The 27,888-nt window shown below is 42.5% G+C and overlaps 2 protein-coding genes across 7 annotated transcripts in view; one reads left to right on the top strand and one right to left on the bottom strand.

Annotated features, from left to right (window-relative positions):
• The first annotated feature begins 994 nt into the window (after nt 1–994).
• Nucleotides 995–23,274, top strand: rhoq (ras homolog family member Q). 3 transcript variants are annotated; one of them, XM_038813171.1, is made up of 5 exons: nt 997–1,645; nt 1,930–1,988; nt 8,083–8,247; nt 20,722–20,838; nt 21,972–23,274. In XM_038813171.1, the coding sequence occupies exons 1-5, from the start codon at nt 1,501–1,503 to the stop codon at nt 22,125–22,127; spliced, it is 642 nt and encodes a 213-aa protein (XP_038669099.1). In that variant the 5' UTR covers nt 997–1,500; the 3' UTR covers nt 22,128–23,274. The 3 variants fall into 3 exon arrangements, with proteins under 3 accessions (XP_038669115.1, XP_038669099.1, XP_038669105.1); XM_038813177.1 differs by having other exon boundaries at nt 999–1,645; nt 20,722–20,817; XM_038813187.1 differs by lacking the exon at nt 20,722–20,838 and having other exon boundaries at nt 995–1,645.
• Nucleotides 22,304–27,888, bottom strand: part of pigf (phosphatidylinositol glycan anchor biosynthesis, class F) — an 86,657-nt gene continuing 81,072 nt past the window's right edge. For 3 of the 4 annotated variants that reach the window (XM_038813147.1, XM_038813138.1, XM_038813130.1), the window contains one exon: nt 22,304–22,711. In XM_038813147.1, the coding sequence (XP_038669075.1) occupies nt 22,558–22,711 (154 nt within the window). In that variant the 3' untranslated portion in view covers nt 22,304–22,557. Of the gene's footprint in view, nt 22,728–27,888 lie in introns of all 4 variants that reach the window. The other variant, XM_038813158.1, reaches the window with a different exon arrangement.

The following is a 27,888-nucleotide window of genomic DNA, read 5'->3' as shown; positions in this document are numbered from 1 at the left end:
TGTGGGTTTCCTCTGGGTGCTCCGGTTTCGTCTCAGTCCAAAGATGTGCAGGTTTAGGTGGATTGTCCAAGTCGAAATGTTTAGGCGGGGTTACGGACATAGGGTGGGGCATGAGCCTGGATGGAGTGCTCTTTCGGCGGGTTGGTGGGGACTCGATGGGCCGAATGGCCTCCTTCTGCACTGTGGGGATTCTATAACACAAATAGGGTAACGCACATTCAAACTGCTGAATAGAAATTCTGGTGATGCCAGGAGGTTCCTCATTCAAACGATGACCAACAAATGGATTCAAGTTGCCTCTGAATTCATTTAAGGAATATCGGTAGATGGTGGGCTATCTCCTGCTGGCCAAGTGCAAGCCGATGAAAGCTTCCTGCTCTTTGATCTTGAGTTAAGCTGGGATGCAAGAGTGAGCGCCAAAATCAGACGACGTGCTTCAACCGGGCTGAACGATGACAAAGCAGAGGCCCGAATGGGAAAATTGGAAGGAGGGTGGTTCCCCCAGACTTCTCTCATGTCTTCACGTGACTTCCAAATTGGGGGTGACATTTGGGTGGCAAAGGTTTCCCAGCTGAATGACGAGTAATGTAGGCTGAACTACACACACAAAAACCCACTGGAAAACAGGTTTTTTAAAAAACGCTGGCATCTCCCTCCGAAAAAGAATCTGTGATCAGTTAGTTTGCAACAATCGAGTAGGCAATGATGGTGAAAGCAGTTATATCTGACTGGCTTAAAAAAAAAGGAAGGTTATGCTTGCAAATTGTATTCTGGCTTTTTACCAGTGTCGCTGTTACTCTGTTTTAAATCTCAGCGCTGCTCGGAATAGATGAGGTCACTTTATTGTCACATGATATCTGCAGCAGTGATACAATGATGCTCTGGATTTGTGCTATGGGAAGCACTCGCCCTGGCGCTCTCCGCATTGGCTCGGGGCAGCCGACTCTCGCTGCCGAGTGGCGGAGCGCGCTGTCCATCAGCCGGCGTCCCCACCCACCTCCTTGCCCAGGCTAAGTTCGGCTGCTGTACAATGCAGCTGGAGTGTGGCCAGTGGACGGCAAGGCAGGGGCAGAGAAGACAACACAGAGTGGAACCAGGGGCACGGAAAGGGGGTGGAAAAAAAAAAGTAACCGGGCCATGGAGTTTTAAATACTGACATTCAGATCGGTTGCTGCATTGTGGAAGGAAATCCAGATGTGTCAAACTCAGCAGAACTGAGCGCGGGCAGCAAATAAGCTCCCTATTTGTGCATGTTGTCAGAGAGCTTGTCCTCTTGACACATCCAGATTCGTCGGAGGGGAAAGTCGTTGCCAGTTTTCTTGTTTTTAAAAATTTGTTTTTAAAGCCGCATCTTTTTGTTTTGTTTGCTAGTTTGGGTGGGGGGTGGAGGGTGGAATGCAGTTGTTTGAGAAGCACAGGACGGGTTGAACATGTGGAAAATGGCACCTTTGGCACATCCTGGCAGAAAGGTGATTCCGAGGCAATGAAGCTGCCCGCACCATGGCCAATGGAACGGGTCCGAGAAGTATGTTAAAGTGTGTGGTGATCGGAGACGGAGCGGTAGGCAAAACTTGTTTGCTGATGAGCTACGCGAACGATGCTTTTCCAGAGGAATATGTGCCAACTGTGTTCGACCATTATGCGGGTAATTAAAAAAAAACATATTATTTGTATATAGTTTTTAATTTGGGGAAGTTTTATTTTTGTTGTCTTCAAATTCATCCCAGCTCATAAAGCTGAACGCGAACTCTTGGGAAAGTTTCCGTGAAGTTTCACTGTCTGGCTCGAGTCTTTCTCAATTAGACGTCTGCCTTTTGGCTGCATGTCCCATCCGCTATTAATTAAAACCATTTGCTATATTATTCTGCCAGTTACTGTAGCGTTTCCATGTGACTAGTAAAATATATATTTATTTTCTTGTTTGGACAGTTACTGTCACCGTGGGAGGTAAACAGTATCTCCTTGGACTTTATGATACTGCAGGACAGGTGAGTTGACTTTGAAGTTTTTTTCTGGTAAATATCTTTCAAGAAAAGGGGAACATGTTTTAAGTTTTTTTTAATGCATGCTGTGGTGGAGGGTATGTGTTTTAGTGTGGGGAAGTTTAGTAGTCTCTGTAATAGCTGTCTCATCACAGAATGTGAGGCATGATTTGTGTCTTTACTCTGGGTGAAAATGCCTTTTTACTTTCTTCCGAGCTGAATTCCCTGGGGATGGGTTTTATGTAAGCTGTGATGTTATGGTCAGTGACCCAAAGGTTGCTGGGAAAATAATGGCAAGTCCATGGTGCTTGCTGTTTCCAGTGCCTTTTAATCTCCATTCGCCTATCCCCTAGCAATTTGGGGGGAGGAAGAGATAGGCCGTGGGTTGAGAGTCGCAGTTTGCCAAGCAAAACTGAAAGTCATCATCCACCTCCTCAACAGTCTCAAGAAACTGATGGATTTGTGGCATTAATATAAATTGAATTCAGCACAGAAAGTTATGGTTGGTCTTTTACTTTATAAGAACACTTATGAACAAGATGGATGTTTCTGCAATTAATTTAAAGGCCTAGAAAGGAAATCGTTGAAACTGTGGAGGCTCACCCCTGCAGCTAGCAAATTGTTTGTAGAGTTTTTTTTTTAGTTGTTTAATTTATTTCTTTCCCTTTTCCTTTGTCTTTTTTTAATCGCTCCTAATCTAATCTAGCTCTCCCTCTTTCTCTTTCTAATTCAAATTTAATTTACCCTATTCTCCATCCTTCGCTCAGTTTCTTTCTCTATCCTTAAATTTCATTGGTTAAGAAGATAGACTATGGATTCCATTCATGCACCAATGCCCCATGAATGATTTGCACTTTCAGCAATTTGCAGCTCAAGTACTTTTTCAGCTGTAAGGTGAGGGGAAAAGACCCTTCAACAATCACGGTAACTATCTTTTCAAATGGAGCAGCATAAGCTGGTTTGTCAAAGATGGGCCAAGAAAGTTGGATAGTGGTGAAAACAGTACATTCTAAATCAGAAAACTATTGGGGTTTGATAAATATGTTTTATGGTTTGTATGCATCTTGTTTATATGAGCAAAGAAACCTTGATTTATTTTATTTTGTGTGAGCCACATTGTCTTCAGGATAGGTATTGTTAAACTTGTCCTCTATTGAATTTATATTAATGGATTGGGTAGGAAAGTACAGTTTATGTGAAAACATTTAAACTGTTGTGTTTGAGAATTTATGCAAAATTGCATACTAGGGTTAAAAGTGAGTAAAGCTACACTGATAGATTGCTGGGAATGTAAATATTCAGTCAAATGTTGACCATGTGAACATTTATATAATTAAAGAATACATATTGTTAAACCAAATGTGTGATATTTTCCCTAGTTTTGTTCAATTTCAGCTGAAGAACAGGCACATTTTGACTGTACTGTTAATTTTTCCCATTTTGTTTGCATATAGATAATCCTGCCATTTTTTGCACTTAATTTTAAAATCACCCAATTACTAATATAATTTTGTGCTTTTAAAAATGTACTCAAAAGAAAATTTAGCCATCTTGAATCCAGAGAAGTCTGCATAAACGTTACCTTATAAAAGGTGTTACAGGGAAAAAAAATGGCTATCTGGTAATCAGCTATCGTAACATTCCAATCAGACAGATATGGAATTAAATTCTCAGAAAGCGATGCTAAGTTCAGTTGTTAAACTGCTCAAGAAATCAGCGGTAGCTTTTAAACTTCTGATTATATCCATTGTTAATGGGCACAACTCTAGATAATTCGAATAAACATGGATGGTTCAGATTAAAATGTTGCATTTTACTTAGCTGGAAAGGTCAACATTGAAGGCACTTCATGTTATGCTTAGTTAAGAACTTACTTGGGTGATCAGCAGTACCTGATTAATGAGGAACCTTTTTTTAGAAAAAAGTTACAAACTTCATTTGAGGGTGTATCACTTAAATTTGTGAGGTGATCTTTACTAATGCTACTCTATGGCTGATGTGTGGACGAATGTTAGTTATGACAGCTAGTTGCTGTGTGCTGCTCAGAAGCTAAAGGTTGTTTGTTAGAGTCCTGTTTATTACTTTCTTTTCCCTCAACATCATTACAGAAGAAATTACTGGGTCCACCTTTAATCTAATTGATTAACTTTTCTGAATTTTAAACTGTTTGGTAATTTGCTGGCTAGGGAAGATATTTCAAATTGGGCTCCCATTCTTAGGCAAATAGGCACATTTTCTATTGAACTCATTTACATAAATGAAACAACCTGCGTTTTAAAATAATACATTTTTAAGGGACGGGGGAAAATCATCAAAACAATCTGATCATATTGGATCAGCCAAGCCAGAAATGTGACTGTAATAGGGTGACCAGATGCCCTGATTTTGACAGGGCAGTCCCAGATTTTCATTCAGCTCCCAGTGTCCCGACAATTTCCTCAAAATGGTTTCAACGTTTCCATTTACTCTCCAGGAGTAGAACATGTGCGAATTGAATAGCTCTACTTAGGTTTGGATAGGCTCCTTAATCTGCTGCTTTGCCCTGTAGTCAGCACAATTTGTCTGTCGCTTTGCCCTGCAATGTGACATTACGCTTCTGGAGAATGTGTAGAAAGCACCACTGGGTGAGTTGGGCAGAAAGTGGATGACAGGAAGGCGGGAGGTGCTCGTTCAAGTTGTTTACATCCGTGGGACCGTGATTTCCCCAGGGGAATCGACTTTGAAATTAAGTAAACTGAGAAGTTGCTGCATCTGAGGAGCTGTAAAGGGAAATTTGTTTGTGTTGTGAGGGAGCTCTGGTTTTGACTTTTGAAAATCTGGTCACCCGAGATGGTGGGAACCAAGGTGACAGCTGCAATGGGCTTATTATTAAAAAATGAACATTTTTGATAAGAGTGTCCAGTCCTCCAATTGTCAAAAAGCTGATTTCAAAAAGAATTGTCAGTGAATTTTTTTAAACAATAACTATCTGGCATCAACTAATGTTTTTATGTATATAAGTGAGTTTTTAAGTAAATTAATATTGTTGTTTTCAGAAAACTTATAAAACGTGTCTATTTGCTTAAGAATGGGAGCCCAATTTGAAGTGCCTTCCCTAAGCAACAAATTTGGTGAGCTGAATCTTGAATCAGCATAAAACTTGGGATGGGGGCCAGGGTGGGGGACACACACAAACCTAAGTGTTTTGAAAGTGAATCGTGTTTAAAACTCTCTGATCTTTTGCACTGCTCTGGTTGAATCCATCCAAGTTAATTGTACCAATGTGATTTCAAGTAAACCAGTGGAAATTGTACCCAGGATGTTTAAAAAAAAACTTTCTAAGTTCTAATAGAGAAAATTGGAAATGTTGCAGCCGGAATTCATTCAAAAGAACATTTCCTGCTGAAACTGGATTATGACCTATTAACATCTGCAGAAAGCATGGTCTCAGATAGTATAGGACTGGCTAATATAGTTGTGTGTGGGGTGAGGGGGGGGGGGGGGGGGGGGGGAGCTGTCACAGTGCTTTATAATTTTATATATTAGTAGCCATACCCTGGTGTTACTATCTCAACAATTGAAATGACTGTGTGCCTTCCTGTTTCTATTCCCAAAGAAGCTGTAATTGAATATTCTACTCTGTCGAGAGTACTTTCTGTTCCTACTAACTTCAAAAATAAGATTATTGATCTCAAACCCAAGAAGTAAAATGTTTAAGTAAAGACCTTCCTGTTCACCCTTATTTTCTTCCGTAAAATACTTTTAGAACACTGCATCACTTAAGTTTTCCCCTAGCTATCAATGTATTGACATTTTGATATTTGTTGGAATGCAACCACATACTCCCCATCTATTTTTGTGTCAGGCAGATGGTTTTGATTGACTCACCCTGCCGTGATTAAGAGTACGAGCATGAAAGCAACAGATGGTCAATTACTTTACAATTGGTAACCTAACAATTTTAAATTCATAGATTTTGCCGTAGTTTTCCCCCCATAAAGCTAAAAAAAGATTATTGAACTGATAATCACTGCATTCAACAATGTTTGTATACGTCTTAATGTTTCTGTATTATGTTTCAGAGCAGCCTTATCCCAATAAATATAAAGTTTTATTTCTCAGCACGTTCCCAAGTTAAGTCTCTGAGAGGGGTTTTAAATATCTTTCTTTGAATTGCACAGCTTGTACTCAGAAAGCTTTTAATCCTGAATGTTGCCTTCATGCTAATTAACTGTACCTTTTTTACTTTTCCTAACTTTGTATGAAACCTTGATAGCAATTCCATGCAAATACCCAACATTAACTGCAGTTCTGGATGTTTTGAATTACATGACATCTATGTTACATATTTAAATATGTTTTAGTGCATTCCAGTTGTAATGGTTTCAATTGCTTGTCAAAACTTTGAAGTTATGAGTTGGGCTTCACTTTGCTCGAGCAGCTTCCGCTCTTGGATACCATTGTGTAGTGTAAATGAATTGAACAGATGCCCTTTAAGGAAAATTTATACTTGATTTGTCTTTCTCCCCCTCCTCCCTTTCCCCTTCAGCACTGGTTAGATGCAAGAACAGAAACTGTCATGTCACATCCATGGTTTTTCCCTTGACATAAACCATTCCTCAGCCCAATCATTTCTCCAGTCCAAATAATTGATATTAAGCTAACTCTTGATTGGCTGGAACAAAGCTTGATTAAGTGGTAGTTTTGACAATATCAGTTTGTGGAAGAACTTGAGTAATCGTAAAATGAAAATGGCAAATTATACAAGTGAATTACTGCAGCTTTATATCTAAGGCTGTCAAGGGGAATGGACCGTGTACAAAGTATTTTAAAGAGCATTAGTGCAGTGTATTAACAGTTAAACAGAATTGTAGATAGTTAAGGTGTATTTATTGTACATATTTTTAATATCACTTTATATCTAAACAGTTGTGTTTGGGCAGACTGAGAAAACACCTTTAAGGTCTGTAGAAAATATCGCAATGGTCTTTGGTTTTGTCCAGCCAAATTAATTTTTTTAAACTAATTACATAATATTTGTACTGTCTTCAGTGATCTATATTATGCAGCACAAGGGCAGTTTGATTTTGTTATAATTCAGTAACCACCAGGTGAAAAATGGTTTAGTGAACTTAAATTGTAGCAGCCTCAATCCCATACGAAAAAGGCATAATAATGCTAAAAATGAGGTTTTGAAGTCAGCACACACAAAACCCCAGCAATTTCTAGTGGGGGAAGAGGGGCTGTTTTGTACAACTCCAAAAAATTCTATTCTTGGCTCCAGAAAATGAAACTAGAGATAGTTCACTGGCTTCCCTGATGGCACAGGGTGTGCATCTGTATTGGCTTTCTATCTGCTCTTGATTTTTCCCCCCCTCTCTACTTGGAGTTATGTAACTTCATTCAGCGGAGCAGGTTGGATTCTTCGAATATTGTCAATGCATGAAATGATTTTTTTGTAAGGGTCTTCTTGCCGTTGGATTTTTCTTTCAGTGATGGAACTCAACTCAAAGTCCCAGTTAAAAACAGCAATCCAGTATTGTGTCCATCTGTCAGAGCGCAGAAACAAACTCTAGTGCCACTAAAACTTTTGTTCAGTCAAAATAGGTAGTTTGTGCCTGTTCACCTGTGTAAGAAACAACTAATATATTGTAAGGCCTAAAAGATAGCTTTTGAAACAGAAGTGAGTCTGTACTAGTGCAAATTCGATTCTTTTATGTATTTGACTGGTATCTTACTCACATATTTCATACCAGTTTCTGTGTACGTATCTGCATTTCTCACTATGAAAATTGGATCTGACTAAAATGATCTGACCAGAAGAATGAATTCACAATGTTTGTAATTGTCTTACTTATCTTGCAAGATGTCCCAAATCTCTTATTTTCAGACAAGATAGAATATAATGAGAGTGGAAAGTGTTAGAAACACTTAGCACACAGGTCAGTGCGTATCATAAAGGGGAAGAATGGGCTATTGAATGTTGACCCTTCTTAGGAAGGAGCAGTACCTGAAACATTAACCCAACGTTTTGTTTTAAAAGTATATGTAAATGCTCTATATTTCCAGCACTCCCTGTTTATATTTCAGATGTTCTTTAACATTTACTTGGCTTCCTCAGGAAGATTATGACCGTCTGAGACCTTTGTCTTATCCGATGACTGATGTCTTCCTGATCTGCTTCTCGGTTGTGAATCCAGCCTCATTTCAGAACGTAAGGGAAGAGTGGGTGCCTGAACTTAAAGAATATGCACCAAATGTTCCATTCCTATTAGTTGGAACACAGGTACGTCTATTTTTCAACTTAAATGAATTGTCCTGCCAATGTGTCTGCAGTTTAAAAATAGTAAATAATAGAAAACATTGCTATACTCAGATCAGTGGTTGTTTTCTATCTTTACAACCTAGACCCTGAGTTTGTTACACCAATATTGTATTGCCTTTTCTTAACAGCTCTGACTTCCCAAACAGATGTTTCTGGTTTGCTGACTGGGATAACTTGAAATCACTTGGCACAAGAGGGGATAAGGTTTGTTAAGATGTAGTTGGAAGGGCGGTTACTTTAGCTTGTGTTTCCCACGTTACTAGCTTACCTTGTTGAGTTGCCCTGCTGCAACTTTGCATTAGTTAAACACAAAACAGCATTTGTTACAGTTGGCCTACAGCCTGGAAAATAAAATTCAACTTTGTCAGATCAAAGAGATTTTGGGGGAGAGGATGGAAGAGTAGAAATAAGTCAAGTTCAGCTCGTACACTGGAACTCTTGAGCATTATTACTGCAGGTAAAAAAAAGACCTAAACTTGATGTGATCTTCATATCATTTTTATTTTTCCAAAATCAAGAGTTTGGTGAAGAATTGAGTGCAAAATACTAGTAATTCACTTAATAAATGCTCCAGATTATCTTTAAATTAAGGGACTAAGACCCAATGTTGATTAATATAACAAATCCGTAAACTGATAGATGAATCTTGCACAGTGCCGCTATCTTAGGTGTAGATATTTATTTGCTGGAGTTAACTCATGGGAGTCTGTAGCCACATCCTTAAGGGGTACCCTTCACCCCCGGAAGCCAACCATGGTCCTATGGTGTGTACTGGAACAGCTGAGGCAGCTGTGTATGCTTTAAGATGAAGGAATCACGGCAGTTGCCTTGAAAACATGAACATATGTGCAGGAAGGCCTTGTTGTGGTCACACCACCTGGATGTTGATTAAGTGGAAACATTTCCTGTTCACAAAGATTTTCTGCTGCTAAATTAGTCACCTTATAACTGCATACGTGCAGTCCACCACTCTCTGAACTTGTGGGAAGTCAGTTATGTCAGCAAAGACCCTCTCCATTTGCAAAGCCACGTTTGTTGCAAAATTGATAAGATCCTCTACCCAAGCAATCTGTGATGGTGGAGATGGACCAATGGGCAGCTGATTGGTAAGTGCCATGTAGGTCTGCAGCAGATCCCTGGAAAGAACTAGCTATGTAGAAATTGAGGGCCACAGTAACCTTCAGTGTAACTAGCAGGGTGTGGGGATCGGTTGAGTGTGACACCAGATCTTGTTCCCCATGGCAAATATTTCCAATCATTTCTCTTGAGACTCATGTCCTTTGACTGTACTGGGTCTTGGTCATGTTGAGATAGGATTTCCTGAGATAGTAGACCCATAGCCCAGGATAGTATCTCGTTCTTCTCCTCTTTTGTTTTCGTTGGCTGTTTAATTCCTGGCACTGGCAGCACGTTGTTGCTGGTGCCCCACCTCCACGATCCATATGTAGAATGGGACCATGTCCATTTGTTCCACTACTTTTGTTCACTGCACACTCTTCCTCTAGCAAGCTTGGCAGTCTATCCTGCCTTGCACCTGGATGCCTGAGGAGAAGGATTACCCTCATGGGCCACGTAGATATGCCTTTCCACTTGCACAAGCCTGTCCCTTGGGGTCAGTCACAAATGCGTATCTGTGATGGAAAACTGTGGTTAAACTTTAAATCCTCTGTGTGTTGCACAAGGAGAAAACACCTTCCTGGAGGCCTTCCCAAACTTTTACAACTTGTCAATAATGTTGTGAATCACATAATGCCAAAATAAACGAGACTTTCAAGTGCCAGAGTGGAGTGCATTTTTATTCAGAAATTATGGGCTGAATTTTATGAGCCACCTGCTAGGGGAAAACAGATGGGTGGACCTGTAAATTAGTGGGCCATGCCCACGTGACAGCTGGGAATTTAGTCCCTTAAATGGGCAATTACGTCCAATTAAGGGCCTCACCCACCGCTGATCTGATTTAATGGGTGGCGGGTGAGGCCTGTGCCCAGTGTGTAGCCTGGCAGGTGTAACTCTGCAGGCCTCTGGTGAATGGAAGGGAGTAGTGCCTCATTTTTGGCTGCCTGTGCTAATCGGAAGCTCTTTTCATCCCCTCACAATTTTGCCTCCTTTGTCCATCCGTTTTTGACTTGCCCTACATGCTCCCACAACCGCCCCCCTCCCTCTCTTCCCCAAACGTCGGGGCCTTCCAAACCAGCTCTGGCAAGATCGCAGACTTACCAGGGTTTTGGGAGCATCGACGCTTCCTCTCCCTCCCGGGCGTCCGGCACTGGGCACCGATCCTGTGTGACACAGGGCTATTGATCTCCGCTGTGTGCTTACTTACAAAATTTGTGTGGGGTGCAGCTAGCATATAATCCAGCCCAACACTACAACCTGCAGTACTTGGTGGTGATAATTATTTACAGGAAAGTGAAGTGTTTGTGTTGAGTCAGAAAATAGCAGATTCAATCCACAAGTTGAGAAACACAGATGTCTATTTATCACGGTGACAGGAATCTTTTTCACATAGAAGGTGCTAGTGAATATTTTCATGTCAAAATATTGTCTCTAATTTGGCCAAATCAAAAATAAACATTAACACGTCTTAGTAATGAAGGCCTGTGGGAGTTTCATTGATACATTTTCTGCTTGGGTAATTTCTGTGTTAATCTACTAATGACAATTAAAATTCAATCCATCACACATGTTCATAGAAGGGCCTAAGACATTTTTTTTTGTAGAAAGACAATCCTGTTTCATTTTTCCTCACACGTTTTATCATTCCAACTCTCCTACTTCCACTTTAGAATTCTCTGATTCATTTACTTTTGAGATTTTTCCCTTGTTTGGGGATGTGTGAGAAATTATTGGGTGGGAGTGGAAGAGTTGAATACATTAATTAATAAAACTTTCTATAAAGTAGTGTTTTGATGTTTAAACTGATTCTTTAAAAAAAAATGTATTTTATTATAAACATGTATCAAAGCAGGTTGCAGCAAATAAACGCCCCGGGAAACATACTTCCCAACAATCAACTTTACAATCTGGACAGAATTTTCCCCTTTTTCACCCTCCACATCCCGCTGCGACGAACAGCTCCTCAAACACGGTCACAAACATCCCCCACCTTTTCTCAAACTCCCCCGCTGAGCCCCTTAACTCATACTTTATCTTCCCTAACCGCAGGAAGTCATACAGTTCACCCAACCATGCCGCTACCCCTGATGGTGGCGCTGACTGCCACTCCGGGAAAATTCGTCGCTGTGCAATCAGAGAGGTGACGGCCCCGACATCAGCCTTCCTCCTCTCCATGAGCGCCGGCTTCTCTGAAACCCCAAATATCACAATCAAAGGGTCCGGGTCCACTCCCTCCTCCACAAACTTGGCTAAGTCCGCAAACACTCCCGCACAGAACCTTTCCAACTTTTCGCAACCCGAAAGCATGTGCGCATGATTCGCTGGTCCCCACCCACACCTCTCACACTCATCTGCTACCCTCTGAAAGAACCCACTCATTCTCACCTGAGTCATATGCACCCTGTGCACCACCTTAAACTGTATCAGACTCATCCTTGCACAAGAGGTCCCATTTACCCTTTGCAGTGCCTCACTCCATACTCCCCAATTGACCTCCGCTTCTCATTTTGTTTGATCTTCACCATCCGCTCACCTCCCTGCTCCCCCAGCCACTTGTATATATCCCCAATTCTTCCCTCCCCTTCCACATCCGAAGCAGCAGTCGCTCCAGCAGGGTGTATCCCAGCAACCGAGGGAACCCCCTCCAGACCTTTCGCGCAAAGTCCCTAACTTGCAGATACATGAACTCACTCCCTCTCGGCAGCTCTACCCTCTCCCTTAGCTCCTCCAGACTGGCGAACCCTTCCTCCAAATACAGATTCCTCACCTTGACCAGCCCTACTTCCCTTCGCCTCCTGTGTACACTATCCATTCCCCCCGGCACAAACCCATAATTGTTTAAACTGATTCTGAGAGTACAATACACTGGGAACCGTTACCTAGTCAATTAGACCTATGCATTATAGTTAACTACCTCTTAATACAGTTTGTGCATACACATTTGAGATTTTGACCAATTGGACTTTGGACACTCAAAGGCAACTCATTTTGCCTATACATCCACATGAATTCACTTTTCAAAGAGCATTTCTGTGCCCCCAAGAACAAATTAATGATTGTTTCTTGTTTATTGCTTGTTCTCATCATTTTCCAAAAGAATAAGATACATGCTCTTATGGGAAAACTGACTTAAAATGTTTAATTCCAAAGGATGCTTAAGGGTTAAGGCAATTTTCAATGTTAAGCACCCCAATATATACTTTTAAAATTCTTCCTAGCTTTTTGAGTGAGCTGCAGTCTCCTCCATTCTAAAGAAAATTGTCATCTTATGTTTCCAACATGTTGTAGCACTGATTGGTTGTTATCTATGACAGCCGCATCAGTTCTGTGGCCTCATAAGGTGAGTGAAGAATGTGGAATTTTAGATATATTGAATTATAAACATTTGGAAGTTTAAGGGTTAAAAGCGTGGGCTGGAGTGTGTCTGACTGCAGTTGTCATGTTTTTAAAATAATCTTGCAACACCAGAAAGCTTTTAGGAGCCAGAGGTGAAATTGACCGTCGTAAAAGCTTGGGTTAATGTATGGTTGTTTGACTCGGGGGAGTTGATGTGTTTTCAGCCTCGGGAATTAATTTGTTTTCAGCTTGAGGAGCTGGGTGGAGCTAAGGTATTCAGACATTTTGAGAAAGTTTTTGAGTTTTGGTCTGGCTAAGATTTTAGGCTACAAGTAAAGTCTTTTGCTCTCAGCGTTGGATAGTAAACAAAAAAGATCAATAGTATTTAAAGCCATGCAGACTTATATAAGGACAAGGAAGAAGCTAAAACAAGCCAGTTGAAACAGCTTTTTTGTACATATTCAGCCAGAGTCTGCAGAGGTTTTAACAGGAGCCAAATCTGTTCGGGAAAGCATGTAATTTGTAGGATAGATTGGGAGCTGTATGTTTTTCCTTTCTTGTTGTTTAATTGGGAATAGAAATAGTAATTAAGGGTACTGTATTTACTGTATTGCATAGTATTGTTCAAGGGGTAATTGTTTTTTAAAATAAATTTGAGTACCCAATTCTTTTTTTCCCAATTAAGGGGCAATTTAGCGTGGCCAATCCATCTACCCTGCACATCTTTGGGGTAATTGTTTTTTAAATAAATTTGAGTACCCAATTCTTTTTTTTCCAATTAAGGGGCAATTTAGCATGGCCAATCCACCTGCCCTGCACATCTTTGGGTTGTGGGGGTGAGACCCACGCAAACACAAGGAGAATGTGCAAACTTCACACGGACAGTGACCCAGGGCCGGAATCGAACCTGTGTCCTCGGAGCTATGAGGCAGCACTGCTGCCCCGTTTAATGGGTAATTGTAAGCTATTTTCGAGTATGATGTTAACAATATTGCGTTAATATAAAGTTTTAGTTTTAAAAATACCAAATCCCCATTTTCTTTGTGCAATCTCTCCTGAGTGAAGTGTTCTTTCTGCACGTCTTACAAGATAAACTAAAATACTAGGGCCTTAGTCCAGTATCCTAGCCACTGTTGGGTCTGGATCTGATCTGGGATCGTAATAGGTGCGATACGAATAGGTGTTCTGTTACAATCTGTGCACTATGTATGATCTTACTGGGAGAAATATTTGTTCACTGAATTTTAACATGCAAAATCGCACTGTGACATTTACATGATTAGAGGGTGAGTTAAAGGAAATATATGTGTGGATTTATGCACACATTACATTTTAAAATCTAAAAATTCTGATAGCAGTTCATGTTAAATTCTATTATCCTGCCGTTGAAAATTTTACAACACCAGCTCCTCCGTCTTGCCATGTGGATTGAACCCCAAGAAATATCTGGGAACCAGTAACATGAGCCGATCAATAATGTGATGAAACATAAAGCATGGTGACAGGAGAGCAAGATGGTGAACCTTGATCATGGTAATGGAATAAAATTGCTTAGCTGGCGTCGCCTGACTGTGGGAGCTGTCAATCAATACTTCAAAAGTTCAAATATCAACAAATTAGAAAACATCCTGCTATTTAAAAGACTGGAATATATTTAAGGATGTAATAAAATGTAACCAGTTTCAGATTGGAATGTAATTGCGTATTGTACGTGTTCATGCATAAAGAGGTTAATTTTCCGTTGCTGGTACATAACTTTAAAATTCAAATGAGCTCTAATTTTTCTTTACTGATGCAAATTTGTTGCATGCTTCAGTAGCGTCCATTCACTATGATCTGCTTTGCTGATTAATGTACTCTGATTTGAGTCGCTGAATGTCTGTTCTGAAAACTCAACTGAGAAATTACCATACAGTCAATGAGAGGTCATTAATATTCCATGTCACTAAATGTTTGGGCATTATCTATTGCCTTGTTTTAATGCTCCTATTTGGTTTTGGGGGGAAAAATCAAGAACATTTACGGCAGTTCCAAACTCTGATATGAACTTTTCGTATCAGCAACTTAAATTTTTTTAAGATCTGCTTTCTCCAGATGAACATTCTGGAACCATGTGTGCTTTGCTTATATCTGCAAACCAACCTCCTCTACATATAGTAAAGTCCTCAACATTTTAATCCAGTTTCATAAATGCCTTCCTTTCATCAGATACGGGCTGTAGACTTTCTGGGTATTGTTCACGTGTCCGGTTTCCAAAAATACGAGGACTTTAAAAATACTTAGGAGTTTAAAAACTATTCCCTTGATTTTTCAGATTATGTTGAATAGCTCACTTGAGCCTCTTAAAAATGATCTTAATCTCTATTAGAATGTAGAGTAATGGATAGTTGGAAGTGATCACAAGGCAGACATCTGACCGAAGGGTTCATGTCATTTGCATGCTTGGTTTAGAATGCTGCTGAAACATGAGATTAGATTATAACCTTGAAATCACTTGTTAGCATCTTCAGAGCGTCGAGCACTCATGTTTTTATCTTCAGTCTGATGTGGTTTTTTTCCAATGAAGTCTGTCTTTGCATGGGGGAACCAGATGTCTTCGTGCCCTCTGTCCTTGACCATTTTCACATGACAATAAATGATTGTGACATTATTACTGAAGTTTGGAGGGAAATACCAAGCAATTTTTCCGAGTTCATATTGTGAATTTTAATTTTTGCTATGCTTCGTGCTGATTGTGTTTTGGCAAATACTGCATTAATAGATTACATGTGGCATTTCATTTGTTTCCCCTTCAGCATAACTCAGGGGAGTTTCATCTATTCTAAGTGGAGGCATGCTTGGTTGTGAGTCAAAGGATTGCGAGTACAGCATGCACTTTAGAAATTGGGAACCATATTTCATACTCTGGTCCCTACAGCCACATCACTATCGCCACAAGAATCAGATTGTTTATTTCAATCAGCTAATTTGCATCATAAATAGGAACATGCTTGTGTCATTTGGGAAAGCAGGTTACATCGTCTCTCTCAAATTTGCATTTATTGTTTCATTCAAAACTATTTTGGAACTATTTGAATGAGCTATTGTTTCTCAAACAGGGGAGGCAGTGGTGTAGTGTTATTGTCACTGGACTAGTAACCCAGAGACTCCAAGCAAGACCTGGGTTCAAATCCCACCCACCATGGCACATGGTGAAATTTGAATTCAATAAAAAAAAAACTGGAATTAAAAGTCATTTCTCAATTGTCGTATAAAACCCACCAGGTTCATTAATAATAATCGCTTATTGTCACAAGTAAGCTTCAATGAAGTTACTGTTAAAAGCCCCTAGTCGCCACATTCCGGCGCCTGTTCGCAGAGGCCGGTACGGGAATTGTGTTATGAGCCAACGTTTAGAGAACCCCAAAGTGTATCATGGAGTTCACCTGACCCACAACTTTTAATAGATTGTGGTATGGGGAGCACACGGCCCACTCTACAGGTGTGGTACAGCAGAAATGGAAAAGTATTTTTTAAAGCAAAACAATGTTTATTCTATGAACTCAAGTTAACCTTTTTAAAACATAGTGAACATCTTAGCAACCATTCATTCAAATACGACTCGCAAAGAATAAAACACTAAGTAATCCTTAATAACTTCACAAATAACATAAAGACAAAAGAAACACCTTTTAACAGAAGCACATTAGGTTTACATTCACTACTGAGAACATTTATAATTCTGAATACACCAAATGATCAAGAGCGTCTTTTGATGGCAGAGAGAACAGCAGTACACCTGCTTTGTCTGGCTTCAGCTCCAACACCGAAAACGAAACTAAAACACACCCTGCAGCAAACAGCCTAAAATGAAAGTAAAAAGCTGACAGACAGCCCAGCTCCACCCACACTGACATCACTTATAAAGCACCTAGTTCTTAAAGGGACATTTCTTAAGCACCCATTTCTTAAAGGTACTCTCACATGACAATTGAACCCGCGTTGCTAGTCTTGTTCTGCATCACAAGCCAGCTGTTTAACCCACTGTGCTAAACCAGCGATAGTGATGTGGCTGTAGGGACCAGAGTATGAAATCTGGTTCCCAATTTCTAAAGTGGATGCTGTACTCGCAATCTTTTGACTCACAGCCAAGCATGCCTCCACTTAGAATAGATGAAACTCCCCTGAGTTATGCTGAAGGGGAAACAAATGTAACATCCTTCATTAATGTCCTTCAGGAAAGGAAATCTGCCATCCTTTCCTGGTCTGGCCCACACAACAATGCGGTTGACTCTCAAATGCCCTTTGAAATGGATGGTGGTTAGGGAAGGGCAATGAATGCAGGCCCAGCCAGCGATGCATGCCTACATCCCATAATTGTAGGGCGGGTCTACAGAATCCCAGTAATGTGACTGTAAAACCAAACCATAGAATTCCTACAGTGCAAAAGGAGGCCATTCAGCCCATTGAGTCTGCACCGACCCTCTGAAAGAGCACACCACCTCGGCCCACTGCCCCGCCCTGTTCCCATAACCCTACCTAACCTGCACATCTTTGGTCTGTGGGAGGAAACCAGAGAACCAACGTGGTCACGGGGAGAAAGTACAAACTCCATACAGTCGTCCAAGGCTGGAATTGAACCCAGGACCCTGGCACTGCGAGGCATTAGTGCTAACCCGTGCCACCATCTTCCATTCGTGTGAATGAAACCAACATGATGCAACTGCGTTATCAGAAATTGTTTCTGTCCTTTTTTTGCTCATGATTATGATTAACAGATGTTACTCAATTGACTCTTAATTGTTGGATTGTCTAATGCAACACTTCAACCATGATGCTTGAAATGCAGAGTGGACATTTACAGAATCTCATGGAACCCCTACAGTGCAGAAGGAGGCCATTCGGCCTATCGAGTCTGCACCGACTCTTCGAAAGACCACCCTACCTAGACCCACTTTCTCTCTCCCCCCCCCCTGTCATTCCTGCAACCCCACCCCCATCCTAAGGGGCAACTTAGCATGACTAATCCACTCAACCTGCTCATCTTTGAACAGTGGGAGGAAACCGGAGGACACTCCACATAGTCACTTGACATTGGAATTGAACTGGGGTCCCTGACCTGTGAGGCTAAAAAGTGTCTGGATAATCTTGTGCTTATAACACCCACTTTCAGACAGAGACCAGAAAGCAGCACTACCGTGATCCAGAGTTCTATTCATAGAAAGATTCAGAGGTGAATTGAAAGAACAAATAAAAGCGAAGAAAGAGTCTGAGCAATGACTAGCAATTAACATAAAAGTGGATACAAAGGTCTTCTGCCAGCATACAAATAGTAAAACGGTGGCAAGAGGAGGAATGGGGCTGATAAGGGAGCAATAAGGGGATTTAAGCAGGGGACTGAGGTATTAAATTACTTTGCAATTTGTCTTTTCTAAGGAGGATGCTGCTACCCTGGCCATGGTGAAAGAGGAGGTAGTTCAGTCACTGGAAGGGTTTGAAATTGACATGGAAGTGATATTGGATAGGCTGTCTGTATTTGATAAGGCAGCAGAACTTGATGAGATACACCCAAGGATTCTGAAGGAAGTGAGAGGGGATATTGCTGGGAGTTTTCAGTCTACCTTAAACACAGGGTGGAACCAAAGGACTGGAGAATTTCAAATGTTACATCCTTGTTACTAAAAGGGTGCAAAGATAGGCTGAACAATTATAGGGCAATAAGTTTAACCTTGATGATGGGAACCTTTTAGAAGTGATTATTTAGGGCAAAATTAATAGCCACTTGGCAAAATGCCGGTTAATTAAGGAAAGCCAACATGGATTTGTTAAGGGTAAATCGTGTTCAACTAACTTGTTTGAGTTTTTTGATGAGGAAGAGAGAAGATTGATGGAAGGCAATACTGGTGACATGATATACATGGACTTCCAAAAGGCATTTAATAAGTGCCACACAACAGACTTGTGAGCAAAGTTAGAGCTCATGGAATAAAAGGACAGCAGCAACTTGGAGACAAACTGACTGAGTGACAGGAAACAAAGAGCAGTGTTGAATGGTTTATAGTGAAAGGTTTATAATGATGTTCCCCATGCCCTTCCTGATATATATTTATGACCTAGACCTTGGTGTACAGGGCACAATTTAAAAATTTGCAGATGATACAAAATTTGGAAGTATTGTGGACCATGAGGAGGAAAATGTATAACTTCGAAAGGTTCATGGAGTGGGTGGACAACTGACAAATGAAACTGAATGCAGAGTAGTGTGAAGTAATTTATTTTGGTCGGAAGAACGGAGAAAGACAATATAAAGGGTACAATTCAAATGGGAATGCAGGATCAGAGGGTAGATATGCGCATAAATTATTGAAGGTGGCAGGGTATGTTGAGAAGTTGTTTAATAAAGCATCTGGGTTTTATCAATAACTGCGTAAGTACAAAAGAAAGTTAAATCTATACGAAACACTGATTTGACCTCAACTATAGTAATCTGTCCCGTTTTAGGCAGTACACTTTAAGAAGGGTGTAAATGCATTAGAGAGGATGCAAAAAAGATTCACGAGAATGGTCACAGGGACGAGAAACTTCAGTTTTGTAGAAAGATTGGAGAAGTTAGGACTGTTGTCCTCAGGAGGTTGAGAGGCGATTTAATAGAGGTATTGAAAAACCGTTCCAATCAGTGGAAGGAGCGAGAACCAGAAGGCACACATTTAAGGTAATTGCTCAAAGAAACAACAGTGACACGAGGAAAAACATTCGTGCAGCGATTGGTTAGGATCTGAAGTGCACTGCGCTAGTGTGGTGGGAGCAGGGTCAATTGAGACTTTCAAAAGGTAACTGGATCAGTACGTGAAAGGAAAGATTTGAAGGGCTGTGGGGAGCAGGAAGGGGCCAGAACAGATATGACAGGCCAAACGGCCTGCTACTGTGCTGCAACCATTCTATGGTCAGTATTTTCCATTCCCGCCTGCAACAGGCAATGGAAAATTTGGAGAGGCAAGTCCGTTGACTGGAGGCGGGAATGGAAAGTTCAGCCTTTAATCTAAACATGTCTGAATAGACTGTAGAGAAATGCATTGTGGGATAATGTGCCATAAAATGAATATACTGGATTATAGTACTTTTGAACAAATGCCATCCCATTAGTTTTGTTGCACACGGGGAAATATTTGTGTCCAGGAACTGAATGTTTTCCCCTGATAGAATAACTTTTATCATGCTGCATACCAATAATTGTAATACTACAAAGCTAAAATTCAATATCATTTTCTTTTTTTCAACTCATCGCAATCGTGAGATGGGGAAAGAGAAGAATTCAGGAAGATAGGTACTCTGGTCTACATGGTAGCACAGTGATTAGCACAGTTGCTTCATACCTCTAGGATCCCAGGTTCGATTCCCGGCTTGGGTCACTGTCTGTGCGGAGTCTGCACGTTCTCACCGTGTCTGCGTGGGTTTCCTCCGGGTGCTCTGGTTTCCACCCACAGCCCAAAGATGTGCAGGTTAGGTGGATTTGCCGTGCTAAATTGCCCTTTGCATACAGAAAGGTTGGGTGGGGTTTCTGGGTGTCAGGGATAGGGTAGAGGTGTGGGCTTGGGTGGGGTGTTCTTTCCAGGAGATGGTGCAGCCTCGATGGGCCGAATGGCCTCCTTTTGCACTATAAATTCTATGAAAACTATGAACTCCTGTAATCTTGTTAAGCTAAAATGCCAGTGCCACCTAAATGGGCTGCTCCCAGTAAGAATTATCCTGTACTTCTAATTCTGTGTTCTGGCTACTAAAATTGACTTTAATGCAACTCTGATAATGTTGGATTCACATCCAAGGGTCATGATTGAAGCCGAGCATTAGAAACCATTGCACCAAGCACACTTCAGAGAGAGCTTCAGAATATTGTTTCTCGGAAAAAGCTCTGTTATTTGAAATATCTGAGGCGGGGGGGGGGGGGGGGGGAGCAAAGCTTTCAAATTTGTCCGAAATTCATATTCTGTATGGATTGTTTTTCAGATTGACCTTCGTGATGACCCAAGAACTTTAACTAGACTAAATACCTTGAAGGAAAAGCCTGTGACTACAGAGCAAGGGGAGAAGTTGGCAAAGGGGGTACAGTGTTTAACTTATCTGGTATTAAACAGCGCGTTTCTTTCTGGACTGTAAAAGCTTATCAGTGGAGCACACCTAAACTTGCTCAGTTCTGAAAGATCAAATTGTTATCTGGGTCTAGAGCCCTGGCTTTTCCCTCCATACAGAGCAGTTTTACTTCTTGATGTTGGACGAGCCTTTACCATAATTGTATCTCTGTGCAATATTTGAATTTTATTTGATTAAAATGAACCCTCCAATTTTCATCAAAACCACAAGAAGGTTCAAAGCCTGGCGGATGGCTTATTAATGAGGGTGTGGGGGCCGAGAAAAAAGCTCCCCTCATTGCTTAGTTATCATTACAGTGGCTATTTATACTACCATGTCTGCCTCACAAATGTAAAACTGCTGTTTATTAATGCAAATAAGTCATCCAGACCACTGAGCAACAGGTGCCCAAGTAACTGAAGGAGCAAGTACAATTGTAACAGAACCAAATGGACCAAGTTTCAGGGAAAATTCAAGGTTTGGCCTTGGCTACAGAGTGAAGCAAGAATCACTTCCAGTTTTAATCTTCATTATGTGCTCATTTGACCCAATAGCTATGGGCTTAAGTCACGGGGGAACGGTTGACACTTTTGCTTTTCCTCATCTTCTCCCACTTTCCTAGGCTCAGTTTGCTTTCCTCTTGGGGTTTTCTTACCAATATAGATTCTAACTCAACTGAAGGAGGGCATGACTGCGTTAGCCTTTTACTGAATGGCTTATCGACTAGCACAAAGCATTGGCTATAGCCAGGATTAGCTGTTGGGGTATTTGCCACAAAATCAAAATAACTGGCTTGCAAATTCTCTGCGGAGTTAAGTTTTTGGCTGCTTGCTTTGCCAATCTAGCCAAACTTCATAATCCACAGTTCAAGAATTAATGTTCTGCGTTCACCGAGAATAGCCTCTTGGGAAAAGTTACTGGAGAATAAATCAGTACCTTTCGAAAATGCAGATAGGGAAAATGCAGTGGTTTTGATTAAATTATACAGAACCAGGTTTTACATTTAGGTATTTTCTTTTCTAATTTCACAAATGAAGTAACTTTAGACTTTATTTCTGCACATTTTGTTCTGCGATCGTAACAGATTTTACAAAACATAACTCTGCCCCTTTTGTCCATCTTGACAGATTGGAGCATATTGCTATGTGGAGTGCTCAGCTTTAACACAGAAAGGACTGAAGACTGTCTTTGATGAAGCCATAATAGCTATTCTAACTCCAAAGAAAAATGTTTTGAAAAAAAGACTTGGATCAAGATGTATAAACTGCTGTATGATCACATGAGAGTGAGGATACAGGAAAAAAAGCTGATCCAGTCCACTGTGAAAAAACCCTCCAGCAACTATAAAATAGTGCTTGTATTACATATAATGAGTGTGCATTGCAGCTAAAGATGAAAGCAATCTAGATTCATCATCAACCACACAAGTTTTGTACTGGAAAAAGAAATAGCAAATTGGTGTCATATGGAGGAATTTATTTCCCTGGAAAGTACAATGTTAAGATTCTCAGGGGTTGTTTCACTTGCAAAAGCTACAATTGTTTTCCTCGTTTTTATTTAGGAAGCAAATCATTTGAGGCATGCGGCAAAAAAAACCTCTATTCTGGAACACAACAGTTCGCGAACAGTAAACATTTTTATTCTGCAAAATATAGCCTTGGAGAAATGCCAAATACCCACATGTGGTTCTGCACAGTTCAGAATGGAGTTGGTTTAACCAAACATATGACAGCATTCCCAACAACTGCTGAAATCATCTGCATTTGTATGTGAGATGTTTCTTGTGCCAATATATCCATAATGGTCCGATGACAAGACTGATAGTGAATCCAAGCGTTGCTCCAAGTGTACAGGAAATTGGCCACACCTGTGAAAAGTAACAACTATAATGATGGGTTGCACATGAAGAACCTCTTAAGCACAGATTTTAAAGCAACCAAAATTAGTTTTTTTGTTTGGCCTAACCTGGCTCTAATCAAAAGCTTAAAAGTCAAATCTATACAGCACCTCGCCAGATTTGTTCCTTCTTGCTGTACTTTTGTGCAAATGGGGAACAGTTAAAATAACCTTTTGTAGTTTCATTGTCACCATTACAGCCATTTATACATGCACTGTTTCTTAAACATGACAAGTTTTCTGTAGGTTTCACCTACTTTGGCAAGTGTTATTTAAAGAATGTTAAACACTAACTTATATACCACACTTGTATTAATCAAGGTCTTTCTTGAAGTTAAAATAAATATATAGGAAACATCCTCTTGTACAGAAATGTGAAACACGGCGAAATTCCTCAGAGTTGCAAGTTACATCTAAAATAAAGTTTGATTCCTTCCCCCACAGCCTCCCCTTTGAGTGTTCAGAAGCTGAATACCGAGGATTCAACTTTGTAATGTTGTTTGATACCAAAATAAATTTTATTATTTCAGTGTATCGTGGCGTAGAGTCTTTTACCCTGCTCAGGCCATGAAGGAACGTCTGTGGTATTTTGCAAGTGTTGCAGGGAGCAAAGTATAGAATTTAACAACATTATCAGCTACAGTAAAGCAGGTGGAGCATCAGCAAGCTTATGTAAAATCCAGCAGGTTAAAGTTAGTTTGTACCCTGTTCCAACTGATTGGTCTTTATCTCAAACATAATTTTTTAAAAATACACAAGTGTTTGGTTTCAGGATGATGTATACAGTTCTTATTTTGAAAGACTGATTTTTTTTTTTAGTCAAAGCTGCTGAAATTTTGGCTCAGTGGGCGGGATTTGGCTGGCTCATTAGCTGCAAGCGCAAATCCAGTCATGGCCGCTAAATATTGAGAGAGGCCAAAAAATTGGGACTTGCGCTGGTGAGATTGTGGAATACAATCTTCCCGGGTCCTTCCCGACCGCATGATCAGGTTCATGCCCAGGAAAGGTGCGAACCAGATTAGCAAGAATTTGAATTCATTATCATCTACGTAGCCGGCTTAATGTTGTATTTTCAGTCCTCATCGAATCTTCTCACCCACGAGGCGAGGCGTCACACCGGTGTGAATTACTATTGCTCTTTAAAAATGGGAACAAGGCACCACGGCCTCCGAGGAGGAGGAACGAGTTGGGCGCCACTGTCTCCACACACACCGGAGGAAGCACTGTGAAAAGGTGGGGTGATGTGGAGATGCCGGCGTTGGATTGGGGTGAGCACAGTAAGAAGTCTTACAACACCAGGTTAAAGTCCAACAGGTTTGTTTCAAACACTAGCTTTCGGAGCACTGCTCCTTCCTCAGGTGAATCGTGGGGTGAATCAGGTGAAAGGTGGGGTGAGAGAGAAAGAGGAGGGCAGCTGTTGGGGGCATACGGTTCTTATCCACTCGTGGGGCGGGTTGGGGTTCGTGGTTGGTGTCGGTGGTCCTGGAGCCTGCTTTCAGTGCTGTGTTATTATGCTTTCAAAGTTGGGCGAGTATGAATTTTGTGTTGGGCGAGTCAGCAGTCTGTGGCATGGGAGTCTGGGGCTGGGTGGCTGAAGGGCACATAGGGTGGGATGTGATGAGAGGCATGGAACCAGGCCTAAGGGGTTCCGCGAAAGCAACATGGTACCTACTGGGCAAGGTGGGGGCTTTGCTTTATGGATTGGCTGTCCAGGAGGATGAAGGGTTTAAGTGTCGAGGCACGGCAGCAATGAGCACTCTGAATTATACTGCCTGACTAGGAAGGATGCCTATTAGCTCTGCCTCTCCCTAAGGAGAAAGCAACTGAACCCTCTGACATTCCCGAGACTCATGCTTGTGATAATAATTGGCCATTAAGAGTTAGCTCTTAGTTATGTCAACTCCCCAAAATACATCAAAGTCAAGGAATGGGATGAATCCTCCGGGTTCAGGGCTCAAAGCTTGATGGCATAGGATCAAGAGGCAATGGGGTCGCTTTTCTGCCAGGGCCCAAAGTCTGCCAGTCAGGATCCATCAGCACCCCCAAACCAGACTTAACTGTCCAGCTGACCTTGGCGAGTCAGGATGAGGAAGCACATATCCCTCCTGTAAGAAACCCAAACGTAGTGAGCTTCAGAGAGGGGAAATCCAGATGGAAGGCTACAAGCAAGTCTAAGTGGGCGAGGGCATAGACCAGAGCCAGTCATGTTTTGGAGATGGGAGGGCACCTGAATTGTGAGTGTGCGATTGCTGCTGGAGAAGCTCTGGGACTGGAAGGCTAACGGGCCAGGGGAGATAATGATGGTCAGATTGACTCTATCTGTCATCCCTTGCAGGATTCCGAGCGATATTGGGATGGAGCCTGTGGAGCTGGCTATCTTACTAACCAGTGCATTAGAGGAGCACAGGCTGCAACATGCGATGGCTCCAAGGGAAGGTCCTGCAGAACATGACCTAGGGGCCTCAGAGCAGGATCAGGGGCCGGAGGCCGCACCCAAGGTGCAGGGAGCACGAAGGCGTGGCAGACCATCGTGGGTCTACTGAACACGTGTCCTTCCTCGAGCTGTCTGACAACATGTGCCGTCAAAGACTCTGCCTTACAAAGGATACGGTGAGGCACCTGTGCCTTGTCCTTGCGGACTTGGCACCAAGTGAAGGCGGACGACACCCGCAACCCGTGGCTGTCAAAGTCACGGCAGCCCTCATTGTCTTTGCCACGGGATCCTTCCAGGGCTCAACGAGGACCTGTACGGATTTCGCAAGCAACTGCCCATAAATGCAACTGTGAGGTGACGGATTCACTGTATTCACGTGCTCTGGACTACATCCACTTTGACCTGGAGCAGGCCTGGCTGGATGAGAAGGTTACGGGGCTTGGGCACATAGCTGCTCTGCTATAGGTACAGGGGGCGATAGACTGCACCTATGTCGATCCCCATGCCCAGTGACATCAACTGTCCAGCTGTTCTGCGATCACCAGATGCCTTTCAAGCACGTGTGTGCCTGTTTTCCAGGGAGCGTCTATGACAGCTATATCCTCAGTCAGTCGCAGATCCCTGGAATCTTTGAAGGACACCTACGTTACAGGAATGGCTCCTTGGGGACAAGGTACATCCCCTCAGGTAGTTGCTGATGATGCCAGGGCGGAGGCCACAGGTGCTGAGGAGACCAGGTACATTGAGGTTCGCAGCACTACCCAAGCTATCATTGAGCAGTGCATCAGACTGTTGAAGATGCTGTTCTGCTGTCTTGACAGGTACGGCGTGGCCCTACAATACAGCCTCCAGAGGGTCTCCCGCATTGTCTTGGTCTGCTGGGCCCTCCAAAACCTGGCTTTGCAGCCCGGTCAGGAGCTTCCTGTGGATGACGCTGAGGAGCAGCTTGTGTCCTCGGGCGTACAAGGGGGCTTCGACGAAGAGCCTGCTAAGGATGGGTGCGCATGATGGGGGGGGCGGGGGGGGCGATGATGCCCTTATTACCTCCCACTTCAAGGAGGAAGACTAATTCGCTGTTTGACAGTGTGACCCACGCGCCCCAAGACGTCGTGAGCCCTCTGCAACCAAGAGATGAAGTTGGCCAAGTTATGGATCATCAGGGTGCTGGGATTGGGGAGTTCTTGTGTGCCGTTTGCCCGGTCAATGCAGGAGGGTGATGACGACTCGCAGTGAGGAATTATCTGTGATGGCCTCTGCTATTGCTTATATCTGACTATTGTCTGTCCCCTGCCAGCACATGGACTCGCCGGCTCAGGTCTGAGTGAGGTTCTGCACTAAATTCCTTTGTCTCTTTGCTCTAGAGGGGGATTAAGTGCGAGGGTCTAGAGTTCACTGAAGCATGCCCGAGTCCTATCACTGCAAAAGACGCGTTCGCTCTGAGAGGGCTGAACTGTCAGGCGGACATGGAGGCTCACTGAGATCAGCTGTGTCCCAATGGAGGGAAACGCTATGGCAGTGGAAGGTGGGTTAAAGATTCTGAGGTGTTAAAGTGGTGATAACAATAATATTTAATTTAGTGATATATCAAAATGTGACAATGTCCACCAACTATTAGTGCCTAACTTCACCCGTGCCCACACTGTGCCTCTACAATTCCTCACACTTGCGAACCCTCCCACTACTTCTAGGTATGTTTGCATGATGCATATCAGAGGTGGAAGCAGCCTTCTGCCTTCCATGCCCGGTTTCCTGAGATGCCCTGGCGCGTGTCCTCTGAAGGGTCGAGTCCCAGAGGAGCCCGGTCTACTTCCGGGTGGTACTGGTGTTGCCACATCATCTTGTTCTGCCTGCTGTGCCTCAGTTCCGCTGGTCTCAGGAAGGGGGGGGGGGGGGGGTTGGATTTAGACTGGCTGGTCACTCCCAGCCAGGATAGAAGGCCCCATGATGTGCTCCAGCTGATTCTCCTACCTCCGGGTACTTGTGTGCCCTTGGGTCACTCCATGGGATGGAGGGACAACTAGAGTGAGCGCCAGAGGCCACAATATCATCTGGCGTTGTCAGTCCAGGAAACCTGCCATTGTCAGCACCACGTAGTTGAAGCCCTCAGCCATTGTCCTCAGGGACTGTGCCATGCTTCAGAGTTCTCCTACCATGGCTTGGACCTCTTGGTCACACCTTAATCACACATGCCGCCACCTCGCAGGGCCCCAGCACCTGACCTCCCACCAGTATTGTCATACCCCCCCTTGGCACTCCTCATCAGAACACAGTACCCATCCCTGTTTCGATGCAGTGCCCACACATGAAAATGAAAATGAAATGAAAATCGCTTACTGTCACAAGTAGGCTTCAAATGAAGTTACTGTGAAAAGCCCCTAGTCGTCACATTCCGGTGCCTGTTCGGGGAGGCTGGTACGGGAAGGTGTCATCAACGTCTGACCTGCCAGTTGTCCAGCTCACTGTGCATGCCACCGTTGCAGTGTTGGCCTGGGTGCCACGCATCACCGGCAACATCTCCTTCGATAGAGTATCCTCCATTCATCTTTGTAGACACAGGACTGTCGCTGACAACCACTCCTGGTATTCCTGGCTCTGGCTTAGCATCTCCAGCAGGTGAGGGGCCATCTCCAGCAGCCGAGGGATGAACATGTCCAGAAGTATAGCACCCAGCTGGAACACAGCTGAGTCCTGGGATCCAGCACACCTCCAACTGT

This window comes from Scyliorhinus canicula, chromosome 1 (genome assembly GCF_902713615.1).
Source record: "Scyliorhinus canicula chromosome 1, sScyCan1.1, whole genome shotgun sequence".
Lineage (NCBI taxonomy): Eukaryota > Metazoa > Chordata > Chondrichthyes > Carcharhiniformes > Scyliorhinidae > Scyliorhinus > Scyliorhinus canicula.
The sequence above is the reverse complement of the archived record's forward strand: the minus strand, read 5'-3'. Positions and strand labels throughout refer to the sequence as shown.

Bases quoted from the DNA above. Each gene is read 5' to 3' on its own strand.
- rhoq (XM_038813171.1), top strand. From the start codon at position 1,501: ATGGCCAATGGAACGGGTCCGAGAAGTATGTTAAAGTGTGTGGTGATC. The intron at 1,646-1,929 runs GTAATTAAAAAA...TTGTTTGGACAG, and splicing joins TGTGTTCGACCATTATGCGG to TTACTGTCACCGTGGGAGGT. The intron at 20,839-21,971 runs GTATTAAACAGC...CCATCTTGACAG, and splicing joins TACAGTGTTTAACTTATCTG to ATTGGAGCATATTGCTATGT.